We start from the raw sequence: 27,777 nt of genomic DNA, 5'->3' as shown, positions 1-27,777 counted from the left end.
ATGAGGAAGGCAGGCTGTTATCATTGCCCTGCAGGGAGAACCTGTGACATAGAAAGGTGGCTTCAGTAGAAGAGCTATATATGTCATTTGACTGGCCACTATAAAATTTCTTCCCTATCTGATGTTTTATGTGTCTCCTCAAATTTAACATTCCTTTCCCTTTGATCAGCTGGCCTTGCAACTGTGTTCTTATCTCGGGTGTTGTTCCTGAAATAAAAATGGCAGTTCCTGGGTTTTAAATTGAATTGATGATGAACCTGGAGTTCCTTGCCACAGAAATGTAAATGAGAAGTGCCTGTGTGTGCAGAAGATAAGGTCCATGTCTTCTGTGCGAGTCCACAGCAAATATTTCTCTGGCACTCGCGTTACTTCTGCATTGCTCATTATGGTGCTAAAGATAGTGGCAATATGCAATTGTGGTAACGGTACATGAAGAACGATAATCTTATCAAAAGATAATCATGTAATTAATTTCAAAAGGAAGAATTACACCTCAGCAGTGTCTTTTAACACCAACTTTACCAACCTACTGAAATGCAGTAATTAGTAGATAACGACTTTCACCTGGTCCATGTGGTTTGTTCTGATATGAAGGTCAGATTTTCTTCTCTGCTCTTAGTTAAGCTTTCTAGAACTAATGACAAGAATGGTGTGTTTAGGACTAGATCGTGTTTTGTCTCTCACATTGTTTCGTTATGAACATAAGAATGTCAGGTTTTTTGGTTATTTACATTTCTCATCTGTTGGAGTGCTTAAAGCTTATTTTTATGGTGAACAGACATTCTGGACCACTGAGTCTAAAATATGTTATTGACTGGACTTAAATGGTGACTAGAAGTCCTTACTAATGAAATAACCATTAGTTGCAGTGAAGGCACATCCTCTCAAGCATTTATAAAGGGTGCTTTTGTGCAAAGAATTATGTGCGTTGACAGAAGCAAAGACACATGAGCTCAGGCCGGTAGAGACGGTTGCTGCGTAAATTAGGGAAAATCCTAGTGCTAGTATGAAAAGTTTCATGTAGTTTTAATAAATTATTAAGAGTGCGCTGACAAGATTTTTGCTTGCATATAGCAAAAATATGAATGCTAATTTTCACGTAAGTTTACAAATATAGCAGAAAAATGTGCTCCCAGCGATCAGATGGTCCTTCAGCTTTCCACAGGCATGTTCACAAACGTAATTCTAATTTATCCTGGATTCAGTCCTGCAAGGTACTGAGCACTCTGCCTCTGACTTTTTAGTGACCTTAAATGCACGCTTAGCATAAGACCTGGAAGGTTTTTTAAGTTCATACTTATAAATCTATGTTTTGTGCTGAGACAGGAATAATCTGAATGAATCCTTTACTATATGGATCTGGAAAATGTGGGGAAAAAATATTTTTTTTTTACGTGTTATTGGAGTTTGTTTTATGCGCATGTGCCTCTGCGTGCACGAGTGACCCACTGTGTCAACCAGGGATTAATCTTTCATTCACTAAAAGTTTTTAATGAATTTTTGGTGCTGCCAGAGGCAGCACTGTGTGTGTGTGTGTGTGTGTGTATGCCACAGTAACACGGCCGAAGTGCTTATGCTGGCTTAAACATAAACTCTTGACAGAGATGTGTTATAAGAGACTATCGATGAGCCGTAGATCAAGACAACGCACAAGGCCAGCTCTGGGAAGGAAGCTCAGAGGTATGCTTTTCTCCTTTTCAAAGAAGGGCATTTGTTTGTGAGGGTCAGAAAAAAGTGCAGAAGTTGTTTTGTTATTTGTTTTTAATTGAACATTTTAAAAACTTCCAAGTTGACACTCTTAGAACCGACATGGATCTCAGTCCTGAACTAGCAAACCAACGCTAGAAGGGATTCTCAATACTTTGGGGAAATGTTTCGGCCTCTTCTCTCAGAAAGAAACACCATCGTATTGAGCCTGTTAATGGAATATTCTCAATATTCACAGTTTTTTTGTTGGGAAAACTTTTCATCCAGACATAATTTCCATTCAGAAGGAAAGGTCCATCAAAAGTGACAAAAGGCTTTCAATCTGGATGGAAAGAAGGTTCAAGTGTCTGAGTCATTAGAACAGGGATTGCACCAGGGAGTTTTGCAGCCCTAAAGAGTGCTCCTCCATGCAGCAACAGTCTATTTCAGGATTGATTTCTTACAGTCTCTTTCTCTTGGATCCCTCTGCTTTGTAAAACTAGTGAAACACTTCAGAAGGCCAGCAGGGAAGAGAGCCTGGCTTTGCAACTTGGAGGGAAAGTCATCAAAATAAACAGAGCAGAGATTTGAAGCCACATCAGTGCTTTCATTCCCTGGCTGTCAAGCCAGTTTTTCCCCATGGTTCAGTGAGTGTGTATGTGAAGTAGGATCGGTCAGAAAAGAGACTGTCTGAAGGTTACATATCTTGTAAAAGCTCACACTGAGAATGAACTGCCTGATGCAGAATGGATATATGAATCTGCATTTTCCTTATCAGAAGTAGAGTCTTCAGTGCTGTTCCCACGGCATGCTCTACTAGAATGTTTCTCAGCTTTTGCAAGATAAGTGAGTAAGTAAGGTTTGTCTTCTAATCCCAGTGTACAGCCAAATGAAGATACAAACATTTTTTGAAAAGCAAGGTTCTTATTTTTTAGCAATATTTAAATTTTCATTTTAAATTAATTGTGCTACAGTCCCTCGATATGCTGAAAAAGCATTCTCATGTGTAAAAGATGCAATTGTCAAACTGGAGCTCTGCCAGATTTGGTTTTGTTCTGCTTCCTGGGTCCTGTGGGCATCAGCACACCAAGCTGGGAGATCTTTGGCAGAATTTGGCTGTTCTTTTTACAAAAGCGAGACAAAAGGTTGGTACGCAGGGGGCCACCCCAACTTTATGGCTTCCCTAGACTTCCCTGACTTGAATTCCTACTTGATTCTTTAAGCCACTTTTCTGTCTAATTTGAGCTATTGGCACATGACAGAGCAGGCTGAGATCTGGCATCTCATACTTAATCTCCTCCCAAAGAACCTCTCCCTGTTTGTGAAGTCTGAAGTGAATTTGAGAGGTATAAGAAGCTGTTAAGAATAAGTGTGTTTTTATAGAGCATTTAATATATTGTTTTGAAAAATGTGCTCAATGTCTACATCCCCACTTCACAATTAGGAAACAGACTATACTAAAGTGATTTGAGAAAGGCTGCTCAGCAATAAAAGTCATGTCTCACTTTCCCTCAAGTGGTGTATCCACATTGGCTTATTTTATATTACTTTCTTTTATGAGGCCGTGAAAACCTTTATTTCTTTGCACAACCTTCCAATGCCTTTTATTCATCTAGGAAATCAGATTAAAACAGGGTTTTAAATGTGAAGCAGCTAATCGCATTATATATAAGTAGGTAAAATGGCAGAAAATATATTTAGAAGTGATGGGAACAGTTGTTTTTTCTCTTTCCAAAGAAATGCGTGTATTATAAGCTTAAATGAAAGGTCCTAACTGTAGTGACTGCACAGGAAATATACAAAATCCTTAAGCTTATACCGCTTTCAAGTGACTGTTATCTAAAAATCCTTGATTATGAGGTTGATTTTTATATAACATCCCCTTCAGCAAGCAACATTTCTCCCAGGCTGAAAGCACTTGAGACACCACCTATCAAAAGTTATTTTTTCCCTGTGAAAATTTCTTATCAGATTGAAATAGTGGTTATTTTTTGCCAAAAAAATCATATTCATACTGAAATAGTTTGACAAAAATAACATTGAGTCTAAATAATTCCTCTGTGAAAGTATTACACAGTGACTCCTGCACGTATCTTTGTTGAAGTTTATTGTGGTTATAGTCTTATCTGGAATGAGTGTGTTAGTTTTGTAATCTTGGAAGAACCACTTGCACTTTGATCTTCCAGTAACAAGGAGGAGAGAAATGAGAAATCCATGAGAGCCAGCGAGAAACCTAAGTGATTGTGCTCGGTTCTTTTTTTTTTTTTTTTTTTTTTTTTTTTAAATATTGGATTTGATTCTCTACAGCTGCTATTTTGGGTTGGCCTTGGCTCAGGTGAAGGGAACTGCAGTTAGAGGATGGCTCTGATTAATGCTGACTTTGCTCCCGGGCGGCCAACAAAGGATCTCCACAGCATAGCCTTGCTCGGTGTCCCCATCATCCTCACTATTCTGTTTTAGGGCTGCAATAGGGCTGTTTTAGGGAAGTCCTGCTTCCTAATCCTTGGAACAGAGTTTTGAAAGTAATATTTCTTCCTTTTCATTTGACGAAGTGTTCATAAAATTTACCCTTTTTTTCATCTCCTTGTTTCATGCTTCCAAATGAACTATATTTAGACCCTAAATGAACCCTGATTTCATTGAAAAGCAAATTCAGTCTTTTAGCTGCTGCCTGAACGCAATGAAAAATACCCCAACACACAAGTTAATATGTTTGAATCGTTCAGCATAGAGTCCAACTTTAGTAAATTTATTCTAGATTTAGGTCTAACTTGATGAAATTATAATCAAGGTGAGCCAAAAGTCCTGTTTCTTTGAAAGTAAAATTTTCCATCTTGCCCAGAATCCTAATACATCATTTCAAATGTTGTAAAAGGAGCTGTGTAGACTGAACACAAAGCATGAAGAATAAAGTTAAGGCATTTGTCATGCAAGGCACAGAGTGACTTGTTGCTTTTGCACAAAACATCAGGAGAAGTTCCTTTACCCAAGTCACTCGTGCTGATGTCCCGAACGCTGCGACTAATTTGTATGCTCTGATGCTTATGGCAGGGCGCTCTCTTGGGCAAGAGTCAGCTGGTGCACTTTGAATCTTTGCATGCCAAGGTGAAAAAAGCAAGTTCAGTCTTCAGAATAATTTCCCATTTCTGGTGAGGATTGGTGGATAGTATTGGCTACGTTAAGAATCTAGAATCTTTGAAGGGATTTCATAAGGTGATACTATTTAAAAATATTTGGCTCTTTCCATGCTAGAACTTGGTATTTACTAACAGCCTTTCAAACGTGAAATGAGAGGATTTTTGTCAGTCAAAATAGCTACTTTTTAAAGACAGTTATAGATGGAACCTAATGAGATTTACAGCTATGAGAATGACAGCTTTCTGTGCCTAATATAGTTTCTCTTTTAGAGATTATAAAAAGTAATATGTTTTCTGGGAAAAGCCGGATTATCTGTCAAAAATACTTGTAATATAGTCTGAGACGGTAGCTTGAATAAATTTACCCAACTGTTTTCATAGAAATGTTAATGTTACAGTCAAGGAGAAAAATTCACGAGAAACAAAGATTAAACTTTGGACCTTCAGTCCACCTTTAGTGAGTAATTAAATGAAAACTGTCTCAATTCACAACAATGAATGAACAATCTCCGTTCGTTCATCTCTTGAGTTTCATGGACAGCTTTTGCTTAATTGGCCATTTTCAATTTACAAGCGTAAGGCTTCAGCATAAGCTGTATAATTCAACATGTTACAGCACTGATTAAGTTAACTGAGAGTGGTTCAAACGCAAGAAAAAAATATACATATATAAAATATATAAATATATGTATATTAAAATATATAAATATATAAAAATGTAAAAATATTTTACATTTACTAAATGCTGTCAAGTTATTGTTATCTGTCTCTGCCGATATACATTTTCTCGTTCCATATATATTGATTAAAGAAGAAATTGCTGTTTTGTTAAGCTTTCTATAGAGAGCCTGTCAGGCAGGAAAGGCTGTTTAGTGTAAAAGCTGACAATGTAGTGCCGTATCTTGAACGCGTTTCAGGTTCTTGTCACATTGAACTGCTTTCTTCCTCCTTTTGTCTGAGTTGCACCTCAAAGAGGCTGTGCTGCCTGCCCGGCAATAGTTGCAATATAGCTTCTAGGTTTGTTTAGACTGAAGAGCAACATGCAGTACGGTATGACTACAGGATTCTGGATAGCAAAAAATTTTTGGGACACTTGAACGGATAAGATTCTCAAACAGTATTCTCTCAGTAGCTTGTTTTTCCCTTTGATTATCCAACACAGCCTTTTTTGCAATGAACACACTATTCAAATTGTTTCTCTTAAAGAAGAGAAGGACAGTTGAACAGAATGTAAATACTTTTTCTTAGAACATCTTACACACAAATGGTTGGGTTTTTTTCCAGTTATTGGAAGATGATTTATAAATCCTTTATTTTTTCCTCTCCTTTTGCTAATGTAAATCAAAGACTTGATCTGACAGTCTGGCATCTTACTACTTTGTAGAAATGGAAGGGTGTGTTGTGTCCCTCATCCCCACCCCACCCCGCCCCTGCTCCGTGATTCCCGCTACCTTGTGTCTGGGATTAAAAAGGAGCGGGTAGAAGGACATACAGAGGCAGGTAGGAGGAGAGACATATAACTTGTGCTGATCCTGCTTTCATGGAATTTACCATCGTGCCATCTGATGCATTTCGTCTTTACTTGATGAAGTCTGTGCTCAGGTAATGATTATAGAACTAAATTTGATTTCCAATTACAACATTGTAGTGTATCTATGTAAAGTTTGTGCTTGAAGTTACCAGAACATGGTGATAATCTACAGGTGTGTTTTAGCAATGCCTTTCTTCAATAGATTTGCACACTTTTCCCCAGTGCCCCGAGGTGTGGTTAGTTATCCAAATGGCAAATTGGATAATTAGTTATCCAAATGGTAAATTTTACTAAGAGCCCAGCAGTGCTCGGTGGTGCTATACAGCTTCGAATCGTAGTCTGCATCAAGATTGATTACTGACACTTCATAAAAAGTCCCAGTTCTGATTCTTCTGATTCTAAGCACAGATTCTGAAGGAAATACTTTGTCCTTTAGTCAAAGAAATTGATTATGTGAAGCATATCATGGAAGTAGTTTTTTTTTTTAAATTGACTTTGTACATCATTAGTTTTCCATTCCATAAATAAGCTCTGTTCTAGATTAATCCCTAATGGCCAAATATTATTACCGTTATGTAGACCCAGTGTTCATTTTATAATGGGAAAGTTTCCTCAAGGAGAAGATAGTTTTGCAGCATTCTGGAAGTTAGACTCTATGTTAGCTTTTCCAAAGAAGAAAACTGACCACAAAAATGCTTATCTTGTGAACTTTGTTTGTGGTTTCATGTTGTTGGGGGTTTTTTTTGTTTTGTTTTTTTAAACTCAGTTGTTCCAGTAAAACGCAGCTGTTTAAGTGGGTGGAAAGTGATGATGTGTCCACAGAACAAGAAATGGTGCTGAAGATCCTAGCCAGTGGTTTAAACTAAGGAAGTGGACACAAGCCATTAGAGGATTTATGTAATTTCATCTCCTTTTGTACTTGATACTAATTCCTTTCTTTGTGGTGTATAGCATTTTGAATTTTTTTTTTTTAAATGCTGATATAAATGTAACGATAGAGAACACAACTGGCCAGTCTCGTTTATTTGACTAACAGTTTATAGAAATCAGAAACAGATCGCAAGCTCTGTCACTCAGCATGAGACGTTCCAATTCTGAGAAAAGAAAACCACTCATTCATCTGTTTAACAGCTAAGCAGTCATCCAGTCTTGCTTTTCAGGAACACCCAAAACTTGTCCTCAACCTCGTCAGTGTTTGGAATATGCAAAGAATGCAAGACTGACCCTGGAACTGGTAAATTCTCCCTTTTAATATGCTTCCATGTTTGTAGATTTACCCAAGTTCAGCCAAATTCTGCTTTCTGTGACACTTGTTCAAATCCAGGTTAACTCTGAGAGTCTTGTTCAGGATTTACACTAGTTTCCCTGAAGGAATAAATTGGTCCAATAACATTACAATCATAATGGGAAAAACCCCCACAAAACCACACCAAAACCTAAATAGAACATTAAGACTTAATGGCATTGCGTTTGTGGATTCAAAAGAATTAGTCACATAGAGAACCACCCTCTGAGACCTCGGATTCTTTGGCATAGTGTTTATTTTCGTTTTTAGGATTTGTGTCCAACATGTAGTTAATTTTCTGTCCCATTCCAGAAAATGTAAGGCTTCCCATTACAGACGACCTGGGGTTCAGAAGCTATAATTTTGCAAATGCTACATTTTAATCTGCATGCCTTTTTCCTGCCAGTTCTTTCCTTCATGCCTATGTGGTCTGACTTGATTCCAGAAGAAAAATCAGGATTGTACTCTTTTCAGAGATTACATATCTTTTTTTTTTTTTTTCTTGAAGTTGGCCAGGATACTATTGCTTTCTCCTGTGTTATGTGTGAGTGCAATAATAACATCCACCACCATAAATATAGTGTCATTTGGAATCCTCTTGTATAAGTAGTGAACCCTTTCTGTATTGCCCCTAAGAACTTTTTATAAAGAATCAAACCTTCATGGATATGGAAACAAACCCCATCTTTTTAACAAATATATTTGAGATTGGTTCATATCTACCTCAAGTCCTAGAATCTGGATAATTCTGAGTTTTATAAAATATCTAAAAATAACATTTTCTTTAATCCTCTCAGATCAACTGGCATTTGAGCTTTTCCAACTAGTTTAGGAGTTCTTTACTATATTCTGTCAACATTAGGAGTCTTTGTTATGAAAGCTTCTGTCTAATTTTCCTTCAATGGAACTGTTTTTGGTGGACCTTATTCTTTTATGGTCAGGTTTTCCCAGTAGACACTTATTACATAAATCTTCTTGCTTTGACGGTTATTGATGCAGGAAATGGTCATGTAGCCTTGAGATTCAACTACTTCCTGTTCTTCTAGGATTATGTTCTAAAATGCGACCAAAACTTTTAAATTATTTCATTATAGGCATCTGTATTCCTTAAGGAAATTCGTAACTTGCTAGGTTGCAGTAATTGAGTAGACTATAGAATTGCAAAATTGTCTGTGTTTCTGGGTTCATTTGTTGCTACTGGAAAAGGGCATGGATGTACTCCAACCTCATGACTATCTAGAATTCAAACACATATTTCAGGTTCTGGTTTTGCAGTAGCTGGAAATTTTACCTGTAATAACTACTCACAGTTGCTCACAACTCCTTCCTTAAGTATTAGTTGTTGGCTTTGGTTTTGGTGTTCCTTGCGATTCCGTTCATTATTGAGGGGAAAAAGCAGGATTGACTTACCGAGAGACAAGAATTTACTTACAGTGCAAATGCATCACAGATGGGTCTACAATGTTGATTGGTGGAGGAAGGGTATTTAGGGATATGAAAGCAGCTAAGTTCTTGTTAACTGAAAATAGAAACTCTGTACTTTGAGAACATGGGTTCATTTCAGTTGGGCTTCTCAAGAAACATTCACTGATGAAATGTGTATCGGACAATCTAAAATAATTTGGAAAAATCAACATATATGAAAGGTTCATTGATCATCGTTGAGTAGCTTTTATCTAGTCAGTCGTAAAGTATTTACACTTACCTGTAATTACTTAATCTTTCTTGACCTGAATTGAACATATTTTTAAAGCTTTTATCCAAGAATGTGAGTTATGATACTACAGCAGCATATGGCAAGAGAATATGGTGCTAGTGTAACTCGTACAGTAATTTGCAATATTTCTGTTTCTCTAGAAAAGCTGTCCTTTTTAAGAACTTTCAGAACCTCCTAAGACCCCTTTCAATGAGAATTATCCTGCTGTTATATAACGTACAATAGTATTTTATATTGTATGAGATGGTATAAAATCACGCATTCTTCACTCAGCTTCCACCAAAATTGGGTTTTGATTGAGAATGAATTACTGTGAGATATGGATAAAAGGTCAATTGATATGGTCCTGAATCATTGAGACAACGTTTTGGAGAGATAAGTAAACGGTTTTATTTCTTTATTTTACTGTTGCAGGAATAAGGCAAGCAGAATAAATAGTTGATGGCCAAGACAGAATTGTAGATCAGGGATTTCTTGATGCTCGAGTTAAATGCATTAAATTGTATCAAGTGGAAGTAGCCAGCTTAAGCCTACACTAGATCCCATGCTTCCCAATGCTTCACATCAATTAAAATCTAGCAAAGTAGTAGCTGTACACATTGTGTTTAGTTACACAGATTCTATGAAGCGTTAAAAAAGTGAAGAATATTAATGGCTTTAGATTTAAAACTCATTAACCATTACCCTGTTGACCAGCTAAGTAGAGTTTCTCAGCACTCCTCTGTGCCAGTGCCCCTTTATTCTGCTATGGAAAACCAGAAATGTTTGTTGACTTCGCTAAAAATATTTGGGAATGCTGGCAGTATCATTGGGTGACACAAGGTGGATGCCTGCTCAGTAAAGCATATCTGGTCGAACTATAGATATTGCCATTTTTTCAGAATGTAAAATATTATTTTTTGTCAGAATACTTGTTTAAAGTTATGTTTACTGGCAGAAGATATTTCTTTTTATTGTAATCTGATAAGCGTGTGTGTTGTTAGAATTCTGAAAAAGCTCCTTCAGAGTTGACTCTTGTTATAAATCCATAAAAGCAGCTTCTTTCTCAAAATGGTAAGGTTTGTAACTGATTGCCTTGAATCTTGATCCAATGTAGTGTGAATTGTGGCTTCATCGAATGAAGGTGGACCACTGAGTAATTCTGAAGAGAAATTTTGCAATATCACAGCGTTGCCTGTTTCCAAATAAAGCTTGGCAGCTTCTGATGAATTTTCTTTGAGATCTGATGAACAGAAGGCTTAAAGTACAATCCATGAAGTACATATGTAGTGAGAAAGCTATTTTGTCACAGACACCTTTGAGTAAAATCCTTAGAACACCACCAGTTCCAATTCAGCCTCTCTGGTTTTATGTTGACTTATACCTCTTAAACCTTTCTGCTAAACGTCAATCAATCAAAAAAGCAAAAATGTGTGCAGATCGGACTAAATAATGGTCTCTGAATTATGGGTGATTGTGGTTCACATACTGCCTCTTTTGATCACGTGATTCTTTTGATACCTTAACAATAATACTGTTTAAACAAGGGTTGGTTTAAAAAGCAAACAAAAATAAACAAACTGAGACCCCGTTCTTCTCTAGCATGTCCCACCTGTCCTAACCAGTTGCCGTTGTATTAAAGAAAATAAAATTATGCATCTTTTATTATTTTCAGGTCATTAGCATTTGCAGGAAGCTCCACTATTCAGGATCTACAAAATCAATTATTTGCAGCCATGCTCAGAAAGGACAAACTTCTCTTCACCCAGAACTGAATTATTCTGTCCTTATTTTGTGGGTTTTTTGTTTTCATTTCAGTGGGTGATCTGCATGTTATAAATATACAAATATGAATACAAATATACAAATACAATATAATATACAAAGTAGTGCTGAGCTAAGCAGACATTATAAATAATCCCACTGAAGAAAAACGTGAACTGACAAAACATACTCGAGAGACATTGGCTGTGCACGTCCGTATCTTTTCACGTTCTTCTCTTTATATTTCCTTAGATCATAGATGAAGAAGAAACACAGTTCATGAGTAATTGTCCTGTTGCTGTTACTGAGAGCACACCTAGAAGAAGGACACGCATTCAGGTGTTTTGGACGGCTCCTCCTACTGGTACAGGCTGTGTAATCCTGAAGTAAGTATTTTAAGGCATATTAAACTAACCATTAAAGTAAAATTCGGTTAGTAACAAATCTAATATTTATTAGATTAAAAACTACTGGAGTTCTTAGATGCTTTTTTTCCCCTTTGACACACTTGGCCAAGGATAGTTCTACTTGTGCAGTTAAACGTTAGCAACTTAAAGCCCAAGTATTCAAAAGTTACTCCGAGCCTTCAGTAAGCTTTGAATTGGTAACCTTAGTTGAACTTGGTGGGCTCTCAGCCATTTATTTCACCTAAAAATACTGAATCTTTAAGATCAAAATTGCATCCATCTGGCTGAGATTTGGGTAAGAAAACATGATTTTAGTTGAGATGAATAATAGGAATGTTCTGTAGAGTAGGATTTTCTAAATGGATCTTTAGCATTAAAACCAGATGTGTTTGTTTAGAGGTGAATGCTTTCATTTTAGAGCTGGTGATCGTTTACTGATGTTTTCCAATTATTTCTACAGTCTGTTTCTAAAGCATGTATATTCATGTTTTTTAAACAATAGACAAAGGTAACATTATGCAGGTGCACTTTGCTTTGGGGCCGCTTATTTGTCTGTAGAAACCTTAAGTCACTTCTTACTATGAAGAGTGTCGGAGGAAACTGCCAGAGGAACATTGTCCTGTCTTTAAAGGTTTTGTTTGTCATATTTAATAGGACAGATTGGTCAAATATGCACGGGCAATTTGGATTTCTTTGCTTGCTTTGAAACCTGCGTCTGGGATAAGCCTTTGCAATTGCTAAGATGTGCCCTGCAGTAGACTAAAGAATTTCAAAGAGTCTTAATCATTACTGGGATTGCCTTTAGAGACAGAAAACACCTCTAGGCTTTTAGGGAGATGCTAGCACAAAGGTGGTGCTGACGATAGTTTAGGCCAATCCGGAGAATGTGTTATTAAAATTGCAACTAATTTCTGAACAGGCTGCAAAATTGCCCCCGGCAAATGGTCCATGGCTGCTCTTCTCTCACCCTGTGCTTCATTTCCTTCTCTTTTTGCTGATTGGCACGAGAGATGAACACCCTCCTCTTCCACATCTGTGAGGGTGATCTAGCTCCAGCCCTGACACTGGCTGTGGAACAGTCTCAGATGTTCGGCAGTGCACTCCTACCTGCTGCCTCTTGCTATCAGTAAAAGAATTTTGTTTGAGACCTTCTGTTCTAATCTGCACGGAAGCAGTTCAAGAATACGCTTCCAGTCCTTTCTTAAGCTGAGGACAGAGAAGTGTGTATTGGACTGCAGCAAAACGGTGAAGCTTTCTGGGTGGCCAGACAGGTTGTATGTTAAAGTTTTTATAAGGAATTTTTCAAGGAGCAATCACGAAAATCTTTCAGTGTTGCTGAGCTGTTTATCAGTAAAGCTATTTGCTTTTCCCCTCAGGACTGCCTCCCGCTTAGTTGCGTAACAAATATTGCTTGAGGCACTTACTACGTCAGTAATGTAATGCTACAGTGATGATGTTTTATACATCCTTTTAAAGACATAAGATTTAAACTTTAGTACAATAATGATATGCAGCAATACAAGTTGATGGATTTATTTTTTTTTTCCAGTACTGTCCTAAGTAGAATTGCCATTAAGAAAAAAAAATGAACCAAGACCTATACTTTTCTCACTAAAATTTAAACATCTGTGGCTGATGTTAGTTCAGGGGGCTGCCTGGCTCTTGGCAGCAAAGGAATGTAGTAGAGTACCACCAACTGCAGGAACGTTGATAAATGTTTCTTCTCTCTTGTCTCTGCTGGTCAAGTCGTGCTGGCTGTTCAACGCGCTCTGATTTTTACACTGTGAAGTAGTCATGTTATTGCAGAGAAGTGAAGAGAGGCTCCAAAAAGTAGAAAAGTTAGAACTGCAGTTCTGATGTTATACACACAAAAGTACGAAGTGACATTACCTTAAAGAATGTACAGAGTAAATCCATGGCATGCAACCTTTTCAGACTGCCGGACGTACATCAGTAGTGCCAACAAAACAATGAAGTGCCAATATAGAGTTAGGTTGGCTCATTGGTACCAGTTCCCGTAATCTGTTTGGGCAGCTAAAAGAACGTCTTAGAAATTGAAGTTCACGGGGAAAGGGAAAATTTTTGGTGTTACGACCGCCTATTTACAGTGTGTTGTGGCTATGTTAGGTGTGTATGTGCTGGTGAAAGGAAGACGTTAGGTACTTTCCAGTAAAAATTACATGAAAAATACAAGCTTGCTCCCAATGGTTGCTTTATTGACCTCAGAGGGTAAGTAACTACTCCCTTCCTGAAGGCAGTTCAAAGAATGACGCCGTCACCATTATTAGGAGTTGCTGATGCCAGAAATTAGCAGCGTAATGTGGCATTTGTTTGCACTGCCCTGCAAACTTCCATGACGCCATACATAGCAATCCCTGATGTGGTTTTGGCATTAACATTTACATTTTTTCTTCTGTATGTAAAGCTTTGACCACATCTGAATTCGAGTTTATAGTCAGCATTCTTTATAAACCTTCTTTATGGTCAGCTCCCATAGAATAGCATAGAAATGTTGGATGCAATTTTCAGAATTACTCTGTCATTTGTGAGAGCTTTAATGATATAATAAAAACAAAAGTCTAAAAGCAGTTGTTGTTAGAAATAGTTAAGTCCAAACTCATCATGGAAAAATTCAGAAACCTTGAAGTTTAGAGGAAACAAAAGCCCTCTGTATTTTTCTTGTTTCTGTGTGTGATGGAGTACAAATACTGTTTTATTATCAATACATACCTGTTTCAGTCCTTGGAGACTATCTGATCATTTTCTTTTAGAATTTCCAAACCAGAATGGCAGGATTTTGGAGCCTATTCTGAATCATAAGGATATACTTCTTCCTTTTCACTATGTCCTGGTCTACTGACTTCAATATATAGAAAAGTTAAATGTAGTCACAAGTTAAACATACCTGATCCATAAAACCTCATTTGGCTAGGAGTCTTCTCAGTGCTTTCTAGGCACAGCGCATGTGATCAGTTTGGTTGTGGCCAAGCATAAAGTGACACAGACAAATGGTAATCTGTAGTTCTAGGGTTCAGTAAGGGATGATAAATCTTGGCGTGCTAGCTTTCTGCATGACTGCAAAATGCAAAGTTTAGGACAATAAACATATGTTTGAATTCGACTTACCACTACTTTGCTTTCTAAAACATCTCTTTCTGTGTGAAAACGTAGAATGGGGAGGGGGTGGGGGTGGGGGGAGAGGAAAATGAATTAACATATGATGTTGCACTGTAATTGCTTAGTTGAGAACAATTCGTCTATTCTCTTTGTTCCCACTAAGCGATGACAGTGAAATAGCCTAAAGGTTCAAATCCTTCCAGACTCTTTATTGAAACTGCCAGTTGTACTGAATGTACTTCTAGGATGCAAACAATAGCTGAAACTCTGTTTGTCCAAATGCTTAAGCCTGTGCTCCAGTCTCCCTGAAGACAGAAGACTTTGCTTAGATGTTACACACTGCTTGGGAGACCCTCAAGCTTTAAGCCCTCTTTACCCTTGCCTGATGTATGCTAGGAACACTGTGCAGCTAAATCCAATTATAGGAAGGTACACAGACTCCAGCATACCAGCTCTTCGAATGGTTTCTGCAGATGGATGAAATGGAGAAACAGCATATCACTGTGGGGATGGCCCCGACACTGCAAGACAGTTTTAAGCACCTTGATTTTGAGGGTGGCCTAATGGAAATGGATGGAACGCATTGTCGAGTGTCAAATTGCGTAGCCAGCCTCATCGCAGCCCTAGGTACTTGAATAGAAAGTTTTGCTATGTGGAACAATGTTATTATAAAAAGATAAATCGACATAATGCATTTGGATCTTAGCAATAAGGATTCACTTGGCTGCCCTAGCATCTGTGCTAAGCTTCAGAAGCTACCCAAATATCAGCATGAGCAGGAAAATGCTTACAACAATGTCTTTCTTGCTTCTGTGGTTAAAGATATCTATTTGGACCATTCTGAGCTGTCATGCTGTGTGGAGGCTACTTGTTTTCGTGTTCACAATGCAATGTCTAATCTTTCTATCCCTCTTTACTTTCCCTTGTTCCTTGTGATTGATTGGACACTAAGGTGCCATGTGGCAATATGGGAGGACCACGTAATTTCCTTCATCTTCTGATGAAAGTTTGTGCTCTAATACTTATTTACTGTATTTCTGGGCTCTTCAGAATGTGTTTGCTTTCTAGCATCTTTGAAAATGTACTGTTAAAACTTTCTTGAGAGATGTTTATAATTATTTTTGCCATGTGCAAGTTATATAAAAACTAATTATCATATTGAGACAATTGAGCAGTGGCAGAGCCTGGTGGTATTTGTTTTATCACATGGAAGTGGAGAAATTTTTAGGGGTTTGAACGCTGACTTGGCCAATCTGTTTTTGTATTTTGCATAACTGAGTCTGAAAACTTTTTAAACTATTTTTTTTAACTTTTTTCCGCATGTGGATTGTCATGCTCGATTTAGCATGTTCTGTTTTTCAGAAAAAGTTGAGCAGCACACGTGCAATTTTTTGGTTTTATATCTGACAGCTAATATTCAGAGATTGTGCTTAATTCTGTAAAAAAACCCATCTAATGGAAATTTATCTAGTTTAGCAAGGAAAGTCTTAAATACAGATTTCAATTAGTGATTTACCCCATTGACAAAAAAAAGGGAATAAATGTTTATTAAAAGTTTCTTAGGAGTGATAGAGAATCACCTCTTTTAGGCCACATTTAGCCCCAGATTTCTACTTTGAATGGTTAATTGTATTCTTCATGATGAAGTGTCTCAGTTCAGCATGGTACTGAACAGGTAGGTAAACGTGTGGTCCATGTAATTGATGGAAAATACAGAACAAAATATTTTTCTGCAAGTGCTTTTAGAATTCTGTAATATAAAACAAGAGTGAAGAAAATTTTGTAAATTGTCTTAGCTTGTCACATATTAAAATTTCATGGTAGGGAGAATCTTGTTAATATCCAAATTGATTAAATCTGTCAGCTGATGTAGATCTCATGAAGAGTCAAGTATTGCTGGATGGTAATTATCTTTTCCTCTAGCATTTGGTGATTTTCACAGAGTCTGAGATTAATTGTTAATGTAGTAAATGATGGCCACATGCAGATAAGTTATATTCAATTTACCATTTAGAAAAGAAACCACAGTTCTCTGATTGGCTCATGGAATAATTGAGTTCTCAGGCAATGGATGTGACTTGTATGGTAAATGTAACAAACGTTCTTGCTGACAAATTACTTATTTCTGCTATACATATCATGCTTAAACAACCAACAAATTAAAATCTGGTTTCTGTAAATAGTGTTTATTACCATTACTACTTGCAGAAATCCGCTGTATTTGTCATAGTGTCTCTGCTGTTTGTTCTGGAAATGTTTTCTGAGCCATCTCCAGGGAAACGTTTTATAATTTTTGAGGAAAAGTGTGAAACTTACTGATTTTCTGCGTATGTAAATACCGTAGTGATTTTAATTACGTTGGGTTTTGTTTGTGTGTAGTCAAAAGAACGTAGAGAAGTTTTAAAGAATTGCAGTCTTCCAACTAAAACTATGATATATTTAGTATATCAAGTATGTATTGACACAATCTTTTAGGTAGTTGTGCTATTGTACCAAAGCTACCATACCCATGAGGACAACTCCAATACTAGTCCAAGGGTCTATGCCTTGGATATAATACTCAGGTTCCAACCTCCGTGTGGATTCTGGCAGTCCTCTTGCTCTCGAGCCTTCAAGGCTCTGAGAGCGAATGAACTCCAGCTAGAGCTTTTTGAACATGTACTTTTTGCTTTCTTGTAACTTCAAGCATTGTGTCCATTCGGGTCACTTGGCATCTCACTCTGAGTAAGCGCTACCCTGAAATGTGATGTTGGAAAGGCTAAAAGAAGAACCAAATGTCACAAAGCCCCATGAGTTCATAACTACATATACATACTGAAACTGTCTTGATATGCAGCCAAGTCTCCTCTGTACACTCAAAACTCATGATGAGATCCAACCAGGGAGTCCTCGGGCCGGAAACAGAGCACAAGACATCTGGAAAACAAAACGCACACATCACAAGAGCAGCTCTGTGGTGTGTAAATTAATACATGACAAACTCAGTAACACTGCATTAAGAAAATTGAAATGGTCAGAATGAAATGCGTTTCAGAATTAACCTCTCTTACTGAAAGTGTTGATATTATGATTATCACAAAAACAAGTTGCACAGATCTACTCCTACCGGAAAGAAACTCCAGTTGTCCATGAGCTACAGAGTGGGTCTGCATCAGCTTATTCAATCTTTTCCGTTTATCCTTCCAGTCTTCCCGTGTGATTGTCCAGATACTTACATGTCAACAATTTTACTTATTACTTGCGTATTAGAATACTAATACTGGAGCAATTGAGCACAGTTATAAAGCATTTACTGAAAGCTTCCCATTATGACTAAATATAATGGCCAAGGAAAAATAGAGAACAATCTGCCTTCCTTGCCTACAAAGAGCTTTCACTAACAATTATATGCAGTTTATGGAACAATAGAAGATAACAGTTCTCATAAGTAACTATATTGATTTTTCCCAGTAGAATTAATGACTCTTCCGCACGCAAGAAATGATCAAAATTCCTGTATTTAATAGTTTAAAAAAATATAAATCTGTATCTTCAAGTTAACTACCGCAAGATAACAGCAGTAGCTTCTGAACTTCATTTTTGATAGATAATAGCAGTATAGCTTTATATTCCTTTGTGTGTAGCTTAAATAAAGTATTTTATGTAGACACTATATGTATTTCTACACAATTAAGATAGCAATCTGAGATATCTCCATACATCCTAACAGTTCTGAGAACAAATGCAAGCTTTGATGTATAGAAAATGTACTAATTTTCCATGTGAGTTTTTACCTGCTTTCATTTTTCCTCCTTCTTCGCTTTTAGGAGTTGATGCAAGAGAAACGTGCACAGCTTTAAATGGCTAGGGACATAGATTGGAAATGAACAGATTTGGGTCCATTCCTATCTTTCACGCCGGGTTATCATATACAGCTCATTTTTCAATGCCTCTGTTTTCTCAAAAACAACTAGAGATCAGTGACTTTATAAATCACTGCAAGATAGAAAAGATACTAACATGTATTGCATTATTCTAATTCCTTAAAGATAATTAAATGTTTTCTTCATCCAGGTAATTATTTTTTTTCCAAAACAAATGGAACTTTGCAATGTAACTAACTTACAGCCCTATATTTCACTTTTTTAGGCTAAAAAAACACAGTTTACTTGCATTAGGAAGGAAGAATAACCTTCTGCATTTCTATACAGCTTCTATATTTATAGCAGCTCTAATATTAGATTGTAAAAATGCCTATTTGCATTTTAATACATACAGTAGCAGCCCTCTGGATCTACTGGCTAAACACATCTACATGTAAAACAAAAATCTGTTTCGCTTTCATTTTCTCACAGATTTACTATTTCTTTAACTTCACAATGGGAGCACATGAATTTGGAAAGTGTCGTAAAGGGGTTTTCTTGTGACTTTGTGTTCTTCTAGATAATCTTTTTTTACAGCACAATTAATATAGTAATCCTATAAAACCTAGGTAGTTTCACGCGTATGCTGTTTTGTTTGCAAAGGCGCAGTGTTGCAAAGCAGCTTAGTGGTTTTGCTACTGAACGATGTGTTTATTCCTTGGGGAGTGCAAAGCAATAGGGAAACAATGTGTGTGGGGGGGAAGGAGTAAGGAGAGGATGATGGTCTTTCCTCTAGTGGTAGGGGAATATAGTTATGGCTTTACTATGAAAGGTAATATTTTTAACTGTTTCACACTCTACCTTGAAAATGCCTATGATAATTTCCATATTAAAAAAAAAATAAATCAGTGTTTATGGGCACATTTAAGGTAAATGGCAGTAATGCGCAATTACTCTCGCTGGTCCATATTAAGCACCTGCAGCTTGGTGCTGCCTGCAGCCAGTAACTTGTTCGCTATTCCACCATTCAAGTTATTAATGAAAATATTGATGTATGTATGCATCACCGCACAGAACTTGAAACTTCAGTGAGTTCCAGCTCAGCTCTAAACATATGAAAACGCAAATTCCTGTGTTTCAAACAGAGGAACGTTGCTGTCTAAAAAATCCTGGCATTTAATTCTGATGTAATTTCTATGTAAACACTTTAAATAAAATTTTGAAAAAATCTGCTAGTTTGAGGTATCTGTATATTTACAAATCTAAAAAGACGTATAAAAAGATCGAGAAAGTATTTTTACGCAATAGTATTTTTTATTGACAAAATTTGTGTTGGAGAAAGACAAATCTTCAAAGAATTCTTAAATCTATTTAAATATCCAAGAGATTAAATGCAAAAGGATTTAAGACATGAATGGAGGGAAGTTCTCTAATGTATCTTGCACTGAAATCTGATTTTTTCTGAATTTTGCTCCCAGTAATTGGGGAAATGAAACAGTAAACTCTGATTTCTTTCTGGCTAAGTCTCTTTTAGAGTCTGTATTTTCATAAATTTCAAGTAGTGGGATGAAAAAAAAACAACCTCCATAATTTTCTTGTTGTTTGCTGTTTGTAAATGAAAATCATTGTTAATTTAGGAGCCCGACAGCTGTAGAACATTTGCCATTCGGCAGCAGCTGTCAGTAGCACTTGAGTTTATTTCACAAACAGATGTTTAATATGACTTCAATGCCATTGTCAATTTTTGAGGGGAAACAAAGAGAGGAAAGGAATAGAAATAATCATAATAGTCATAATTTGATTTCCTTTCAAAACATAAAGCAGAGTCACTATTGATGACATCAAAAGTGTTTTCAGGTTTTATTACTGAATGTATTAAATCAGTTTTTTTATAACTGCATGAACTGAAATTAAGATTTCTCAATGCATGGTAATTCATGTTAAGGAAGGGATTTGTCTTATGTCAGGAACTGAAGGCATTATTTTAATGCTGTAGGCTACATGTTTAAAATATGTATTTTATTTACAAATCAAAATATCATACTATTTCTACAGTCTACAGAGGTAGAAATTTTTGTCTCTATCTTAAAATCTATATTAAAATCAGGGTACCATTGAGTGACCCGCTGTCATACAAACTAATGTTGTTTACTGTAGTATAATAGTATTCTCATTTCACATCAACAAAAGTGAAGGGCAAATTGGGTCTAGTAATGAAATGAGATAAGAACAAGCCAAGTAACATGATGCGTTTCATTTTTAATTTTAGTAACCGATGATTTTATCCAGTATGTGCCCAGTGACTAGGAGGCTTTTATGAAAAGTGCTGTTAGAGTATCTCGGCAAGATCCTCCATTATTCAAAATGTCTATAGACCCAGACAAGAGAGTTCAAATTAGCAGTGTGTGGTCTCGATCCTACAACACTTTGGCAATTCTTAGATGTTACAAAGTCCAATTTAAATTAGTCATAAAGATGCACATCTTGCTGGTCATTTGCTTCTTCGTAATACAATCTGTTCAGGTGTTGCAAGACTCTGTGTTTCTACGGGGGTATATAAGTAAACCTGCAGTTAAATTTAAGAAGCTATATTGGGTGTGCCATTCTTTATGAAGTTTTCTATGTTAGCAAAATGTTTCTAGCAGTCTGAGTTCAATGTTTGCTGAACTGTGAACATGCCCACAAAAATCCAGAACAGCTCCGCATAGCACATTTTACAGTTAAAATTTCAAGCACAGCCATATTTCAGTACGAAAGATAAGTGGCTGAGTTAACATAGTGTCAGATTCTGCCATCCTTACTTATATTTAATAGTATTTAAATTCTTATCTGGATTTAAATATGTTAACTGGAGACTCTCTAAGAGTGACATATTATATAAATAAGGGTTTCGGAACCTGAACATGGTATTTATCTTGATTCTTTTTTCATACGAAGTACTACATGATCAGTTCTGATTCGTTTCCTTACAGGAGCAGTTACATGTATTATTGCAATTCTTTTGAAACTATGAAAGGGAAAAAACACCTAGAAAAGAAATTATTATTTGCATAAACTGACTGTTGAATTCATCCTTGATGTCTTTCTGCTTAACTGGTTTGACAATTTTTTGAAGGGATTTGTGAAAGGGTTGACATATTAAATTCAACCAATATTTGGGTGGGCCATTCCTTTCTTTTCCTTGCAGTGATTAGGTACCCACTTTTTCTGTCTCTGCTCCTTCGTTAGATATGCATTGGGTATCTTTGCTATCTGAACAGCAGCAGCCTGCATGCTTTCTGCACTGCTTTCCTGAAGAAATGGATTCGTTGCTTAGGCAGTTCACTGCTTCAGCAGAATGTAGTTTAAAGTCTTGCAACGCACCAGAAAGCACACCTGAGTTCTTTAATGGTTTCTGGGTTTTCATTTGCTGCAGAAAGGATAGGCTTGCAGCCATAGGGGCCTGTGTCTAGAGAGGGGCTCGGCTCTGTTCATTAGGAGGATAATGAGCTTGACGCTAGCTGAGTGCACAGACGGTGTATGTAGCCTGGTGATACCCTTAATATGTACCAACAACTCATTTAAACTCTACAGATTACCTATCATGATGTTTCTTCCCATAGATTTCTCTGAAAATGGAATATACGCTTGTTCTGTACGTGGGAAAAAAAGGTGTGCTCTCTCATGCTGCAGTTGCCTTGCAGTTGTTTGCTGAAGTAAATATATGATGAAAAAAGGAACTTGTATACAAAATAGAAAAATGTTCCACACTGCAGAGATGATGCCATGTATTGAGGTACCACCATTTCGTGACAGTTCATAAAGAAATTGTCTTCCTCATCAGAGTTAATGTAGATAACAGATACTAATAAGCAGGCATTTATCTAATTTATCTGAATAAATCATGGACAAAGCATTGTCTTCAATATAGGGAAGAAACACAAATAGCTCTTCATCCTTGCCAGTTTTATAGTAGGAGTCTGTATTTCTGCCACATGCAGTTCTCCTCACGAAGTACTAAAGATGTTCAGGCAAGTAAATAAAATAAAGCTAAACTCATGAAGAGGAGACAAATTTCACAGATACTCAGATAAGTGTTTTCTGTGGTCTTTATCAGTGAGCCACTTGGCTCAGCAAGAATAAAGTTTTAAGTTCTGTCCTTAGAATTTTCTGGCTTTCCAGTGGCTACTCGTGCATCAGAAGAAACTCAGGCTGTGATTCTCTTCTGATTAAGTGAGACTGAAGTTGGTAATTGATTTCAGTAGAAGGTCAGTCAGCTCTCAATAGAGTGTCATTTCACAATCAACCGCGGCATAAGATTGCAGGGCACACCTAGGGTTTTAAAACACCCTCAACATCAGCGTATCTGATAACTTTACATTTTTAATTTTCAAAGCATGTATTTTTTCTGTTTCTTTTTCTGTGTTAATGTTTGGTGAGAGCAAATGACTACCCACTACGAAAAACAGATAGGTGTACCTTATGTTTTTTTCTCGAAGATTTGTTTTCCTTCTTGCCTGTTTCGAAATCTAAACCAACTATTGGAAAAGTTTAAATTGCACTGTTTGGGTGTCAATCTCAAAAACATAATCGATTCACGTCCACTGCTTGACTCTACAGTGTCTGAGCCCTTGCTCTATTTCCTCCTGTATCTCTAATCGCACTTGGTGTATCTCAATTATCCATGTTAAAACATCTCCCTCTCGGAGTTTCTAATGAAGTTAAGAATCTAATTAACTGCGCTTTTGTTCCAAATAAAACTTGGTAGGGCTGGATTCCAGTTCCTAGTCTGTGCCTGCTTCTCAAAGCTGCTAATATGAAGGGTAATTTATCATCTTAATCCTTTCCATTACTACTTACTACTGTTCACAATGCTCCTTTAATAGTTCTATTCATGTGCTCTCTTTGTCCTGATGATTGAGGGAGATACAGACTGTGTAGCTTTTGCTTAATCCCTGATCCTTTAAGCATAGTTGTAATCACTTCCTCCATGAAATGATGACCTTTATCTGGGTCAGCAAGACTTCAGGAGTCCCACAGAGACAAAAGGCTTCTTGATATGGTTGGGCTTTTTTCCCTGTCCCTGCTTCTATATGTTATTTTATAGAAAAGGTTTCAAACCACCTTGAGAAGCAATCAGTCACTTCCAAGGAGTTTCATTACCCCGGCCTGTTTTGGGGAGTTAATGTATATAATCGATAAATAATCACATCCACGGTATGATAGCCTGCTGCTGCAGCAGAGATACGACTAGACTTTTTCTTGCCCTTCCTATGTATATCTCAGACAATTTTTGATCCATTTCCTAACACCTGTTTCTGTACCTTTCAACATTGCTATTTCCTTAACCCTAAGAGTATTCTAATTTTCCTGTAGTTTGTTTAGCAATCCTTCTTTCTCCATTTACTTTCTTCATCCTTTTGTTTCTGCTGTGCTCTAGTAACAGACATTACTGTTTACTTCGTATGCCCCAGGTCATCTGCTGTTTAGATGCTGATTCTACCTTGTCATCAGGTTCCTGGTTCTTATTCTTTTGAGCCGTTAGACACCTAATTCACAACTGATCCTCATAGCAATTCCCGTGCTTATAAATTTCTTCTCCACAGTCCGTATTCAAAAATAGCTCTGTCACCCAGCCTTTACCTTCTCCTGACCTAGTCAAACATCCAATATTGTGTTCCCTTCACACAATAACCCGAACCAGCTAAAATCACAACAGATCCAGCCTTTTGTTGTCTTTAAACTTCAAGGATTACCATAGTCTATATGCTGGGCTGACCTGCTCAGAGTGTTCCTTGTCTGTGCCCCCATTCAGGTTGAAGGCCTGCATGCCCTGGGCACTGTTTCCATCAATATACCTTGAAATTCCACCAGTGAACCAAAGGTGATTTGTGCTGTAATCCTTCAATATACTGAAATCCTTCAATATCTTCCTCAATCCCAGGCCTAGGTGTTGTTTGTAAATGAGTGGGCATTGACCACCTGTTCCCGTACTGATTAGGGCACAAGAAAAGAGATCAGGTTACTGAAAGCTTCTGAGGCTAATCTGTGGTTGGTTAATGTCCACAGAGCAACAGAATTCTTGGAAGCTCTGTGCTTCCTGTCGATGATCCTGGCAGAGTATACTTTAAAGGAGACATCTTATTTGCATCATGATAGGGGCGGTACATGGGGATATTTAATTTTTGTATTGTTCAAGCAGCTGCGAAGCATTCCCAAACGTAGACTGAAGAGCACAGCTCTGGTATTGATATTTTTATGTGTTCATAGGTTACTGAGGCCAGGGTGGTTTTTTGATCTGTTGTAGCAAAACTGCTACCAGTGCTACCGGTGTGGCAGCTAATCAGACACAAGAAGGTTGTACTGAATTTGGCATTTTTAGGGCAGAAGCAGGAAGAGCAAAAACGCTGTTGTACAGGTTCACTGCCATTGCATTCTCCAAAAATCTACATACCAAAGTTTTGCAACAATATTTGCTACAAGTCCTTACTGCAACTAATTTTTGCAACCAGAACAATTGTATGAACTAGAGGCACTACCCTGACGCTGTCCTCGAGCCACAAACTTGTTCCAGCAGATGTTGAACAAAGAATAAGAGGAGAAGCTTGGTGAAAACCTCCCTAATGATGTAGAATAATGTCATGGATTGATTTGATCGTTCTTTGATAATTACGTGTTGCATGAGCGGTGTGGTCTTTCCGCTATTTCTCAAGTACAGTTTGAGTGTGACTTCTTCCCGTATGCTGTACCTTCAGAATGAGGGAAGTGAAAAAGTAACAGATCTCAAACCTTTTTATCTTTATTGGTCCGTTCTTTCATTTCTCTGCACTCTCATTTTTCAGCGCAAACAACCAGTATCTTCTGGCATTAGCTGTCTGAATGTTCAGTAGGCTGCAGTCTCAGCTGGCAGTGACAGCTCTTAGAAAAGCCCAGGTAGAAGAGATTCAGTTGTTGCAGGTAGTAATTCTTGAAAGCTGAAACGTGTGTCTCGGCGGCACTAAGGAAGTGGCAAGTTTCTTCAGATGGTTCCAGTTCCAGTGGATTTGTGGTGTCAGACTTAACCTCACATACTAAAGGTACTGCACCAAAATTAAACTTCCCTCAGCAAATACATTCGTAATATTAAGGTCTCTTTTAAGAAGTGGTACTATCAAGTTAGCTTGATTCCAGGGGGTGTTAATTTGTTCTGTTAGTTGTGGCACTTTAACCTTCGGGCTCCTGTCACCTGAAATGAGATGAAGATTTTTCTGGATTTGAAAACATCAAATGCTTTATTCCAATTTGGATTCCTGCTACTGAATACCCAGTAATCAGTATTTTACAAGTGGGTGGAGCTGGTTAGGATGTTGCTCTTGACATACAATTTTTGTCTGTACAAGCAAATAATTTATTCATTAAAATATAACTTCAGTATCTTGCTAGTTGACACCTCTTCCAAAACAATAGTTGGAGAATGACAGCTCTGATATTTTTGGCTTTATCTACAAATTCTTCCTTCATGAATCCCCTAAGATTATTAAAGATTTAGAAAAATTTTTCTAAAGGCTTGGGGAATTTTTTCAAGCTTCATTTACTGGGCACTCGTGCTGATGTTTAACTTTTACTTATTTTGCTTTTTTAATACAATATTTTAAAGATGTTGGTTGTTTTATCCCTCCCAACCTGGAGTTGGGGGAAGGTGGCTCAAAAGGGGGAGGGGAATATGCATAGGATATAAAGACTAAAAGAAATATTGTAAAAGGGCAAATAGGCTTTTTACTGTGTGACGGCTGTCCACACTTGCTGTGCAATAATGGCAAAAACAACAGAGGTCAAGTAGCGAGAGCACGGAACCAGAGGACTCGATGATCTCAAAGGTCCTTTCCAACCATGAAGATTCTATGATTCTGTGACTGGTGAAGAGTAGCACGTGTGGGAGGGTTTGAAACGTATCCTTTTCCTTTGGGGTTTGTTTTCTGCCGCGTCCCGGCACAGCAGGTAAAGCAGGGTACAGACTGCAGGCAGGGGCACGGTTGCCTCTTTCTTTCCTTGCTTCTCTTGAGCACCCGGAGGAATCAAGTCTTTGAGTTCCCTGTGCAAATGGGTGAGTGTCATGCAGGCTGCATAGACCTTTTAAGGAGAAATAAAACAGTGCTTGATAAGTTTTATTTTTTTGTTTTCATTTTGATTTTAGGATTTGTTAGTTAATACACAGGTGCTTTGTATCTTATCACAAGTTCACTCAATGGATATAGCTGTCAGGTAATATGACTTTGGTATCACTGGCTTGATAAAAACTATTCTCCCGCCTTTGTTAGATTTTTTTCCATCTACTATACAAAACCAGTACTTAGAATAACAAAATAAATATATCCTCCAACCATCCAGTCCTATCCAGTCTTTTCTGAATTTTCTTTACAGTATAATTTATAATGCTTAGTTTTGAAATTCAAGGAGATGGTACTTGCTACAAAAAAAATGGTGGCCAGCAAAATACCTGGTGAAGATACAGCCCGTGAATAGTAATGGGCTTTAAGCAATATGACATTTTCTCAAGAGCCCAAGACAAACTCTGTCTTTCATCTTTTTTGCCCTTGGTGGTTTTTTTGGTGTTTTGTTGGGTTTTTTTTGTTGTTTTTTTTTTCAAGTAATAGGTGTAGCGTACATGTCAGAAATGATTTTTGTCAGTATGGGTTTTTATCCTGAAGACTTTAGATTTAATATTTATGTCTTGTGGCCATTCAGGCAAAGAGCAGAGAGATTTTCTGAGGACAAATACAAGACAGAAGCATATATGATTGTGTTTTCCCTTAGAGCTTTTTGTTGCATTATATATGATGGCCAAGTCAGTCCCGAAGTCAGTGAGCTCCCATGTATGCGTGTGATGGTAGACCTGCGTATGATATGAAGGACAACCAAAAGGATTTTGAAGCTAGAGCACATCTGTAAGACAAGTTTAGACAAGTACTTTGCTCTTGCTGTGGGGTTTCTCTCAATTATATTTTCTGACAGTATGGGTGAAATGTTGAAAAATGAAACTGAAGGAGGATATTCTGGTGTATACGTATGCACTGAATTTTTTAAAAGCCAGCAGCTTTTGTTGTTTTTCATCTGACTAATCTGTTAGAGAAAAGGCACTCATCCTGCGCAGGGATGTAAATGTTGAATTACAGTCTCTCATGAGATCCCACCTGGAGTACTGCGTCCAGTTCTGGAGCCCCTACTCCAAGAGAGATATGGACGTGCTGGAATGTGTCCAGAGAAGGGCCACGAGGATGATCAGAGGGCTGGAGCACCTCTCGTATGAGGACAGACTGAGAGAGTTGGGGTTGTTCAGTCTGGTGAAAAGAAAGC

The 27,777-nt window shown here is 37.4% G+C and overlaps 1 protein-coding gene across 2 annotated transcripts in view; it reads left to right on the top strand.

Moving 5' to 3' along the window:
- SPON1 (spondin 1) overlaps positions 1-27,777 on the top strand; it is a 238,295-nt gene that overhangs the window by 66,276 nt on the left and 144,242 nt on the right. For both annotated transcript variants that reach the window (XM_074586174.1, XM_074586173.1), the window contains one exon: positions 11,352-11,485. In XM_074586174.1, coding sequence (XP_074442275.1) covers positions 11,352-11,485 — 134 coding nt within the window. The remainder of the gene's footprint in view (positions 1-11,351; positions 11,486-27,777) is intronic.

This window comes from Larus michahellis, chromosome 4 (genome assembly GCF_964199755.1).
Source record: "Larus michahellis chromosome 4, bLarMic1.1, whole genome shotgun sequence".
In the NCBI taxonomy this organism is placed as follows: Eukaryota; Metazoa; Chordata; class Aves; order Charadriiformes; family Laridae; genus Larus; species Larus michahellis.
This window is presented reverse-complemented; position numbering and strand designations above follow the sequence as displayed.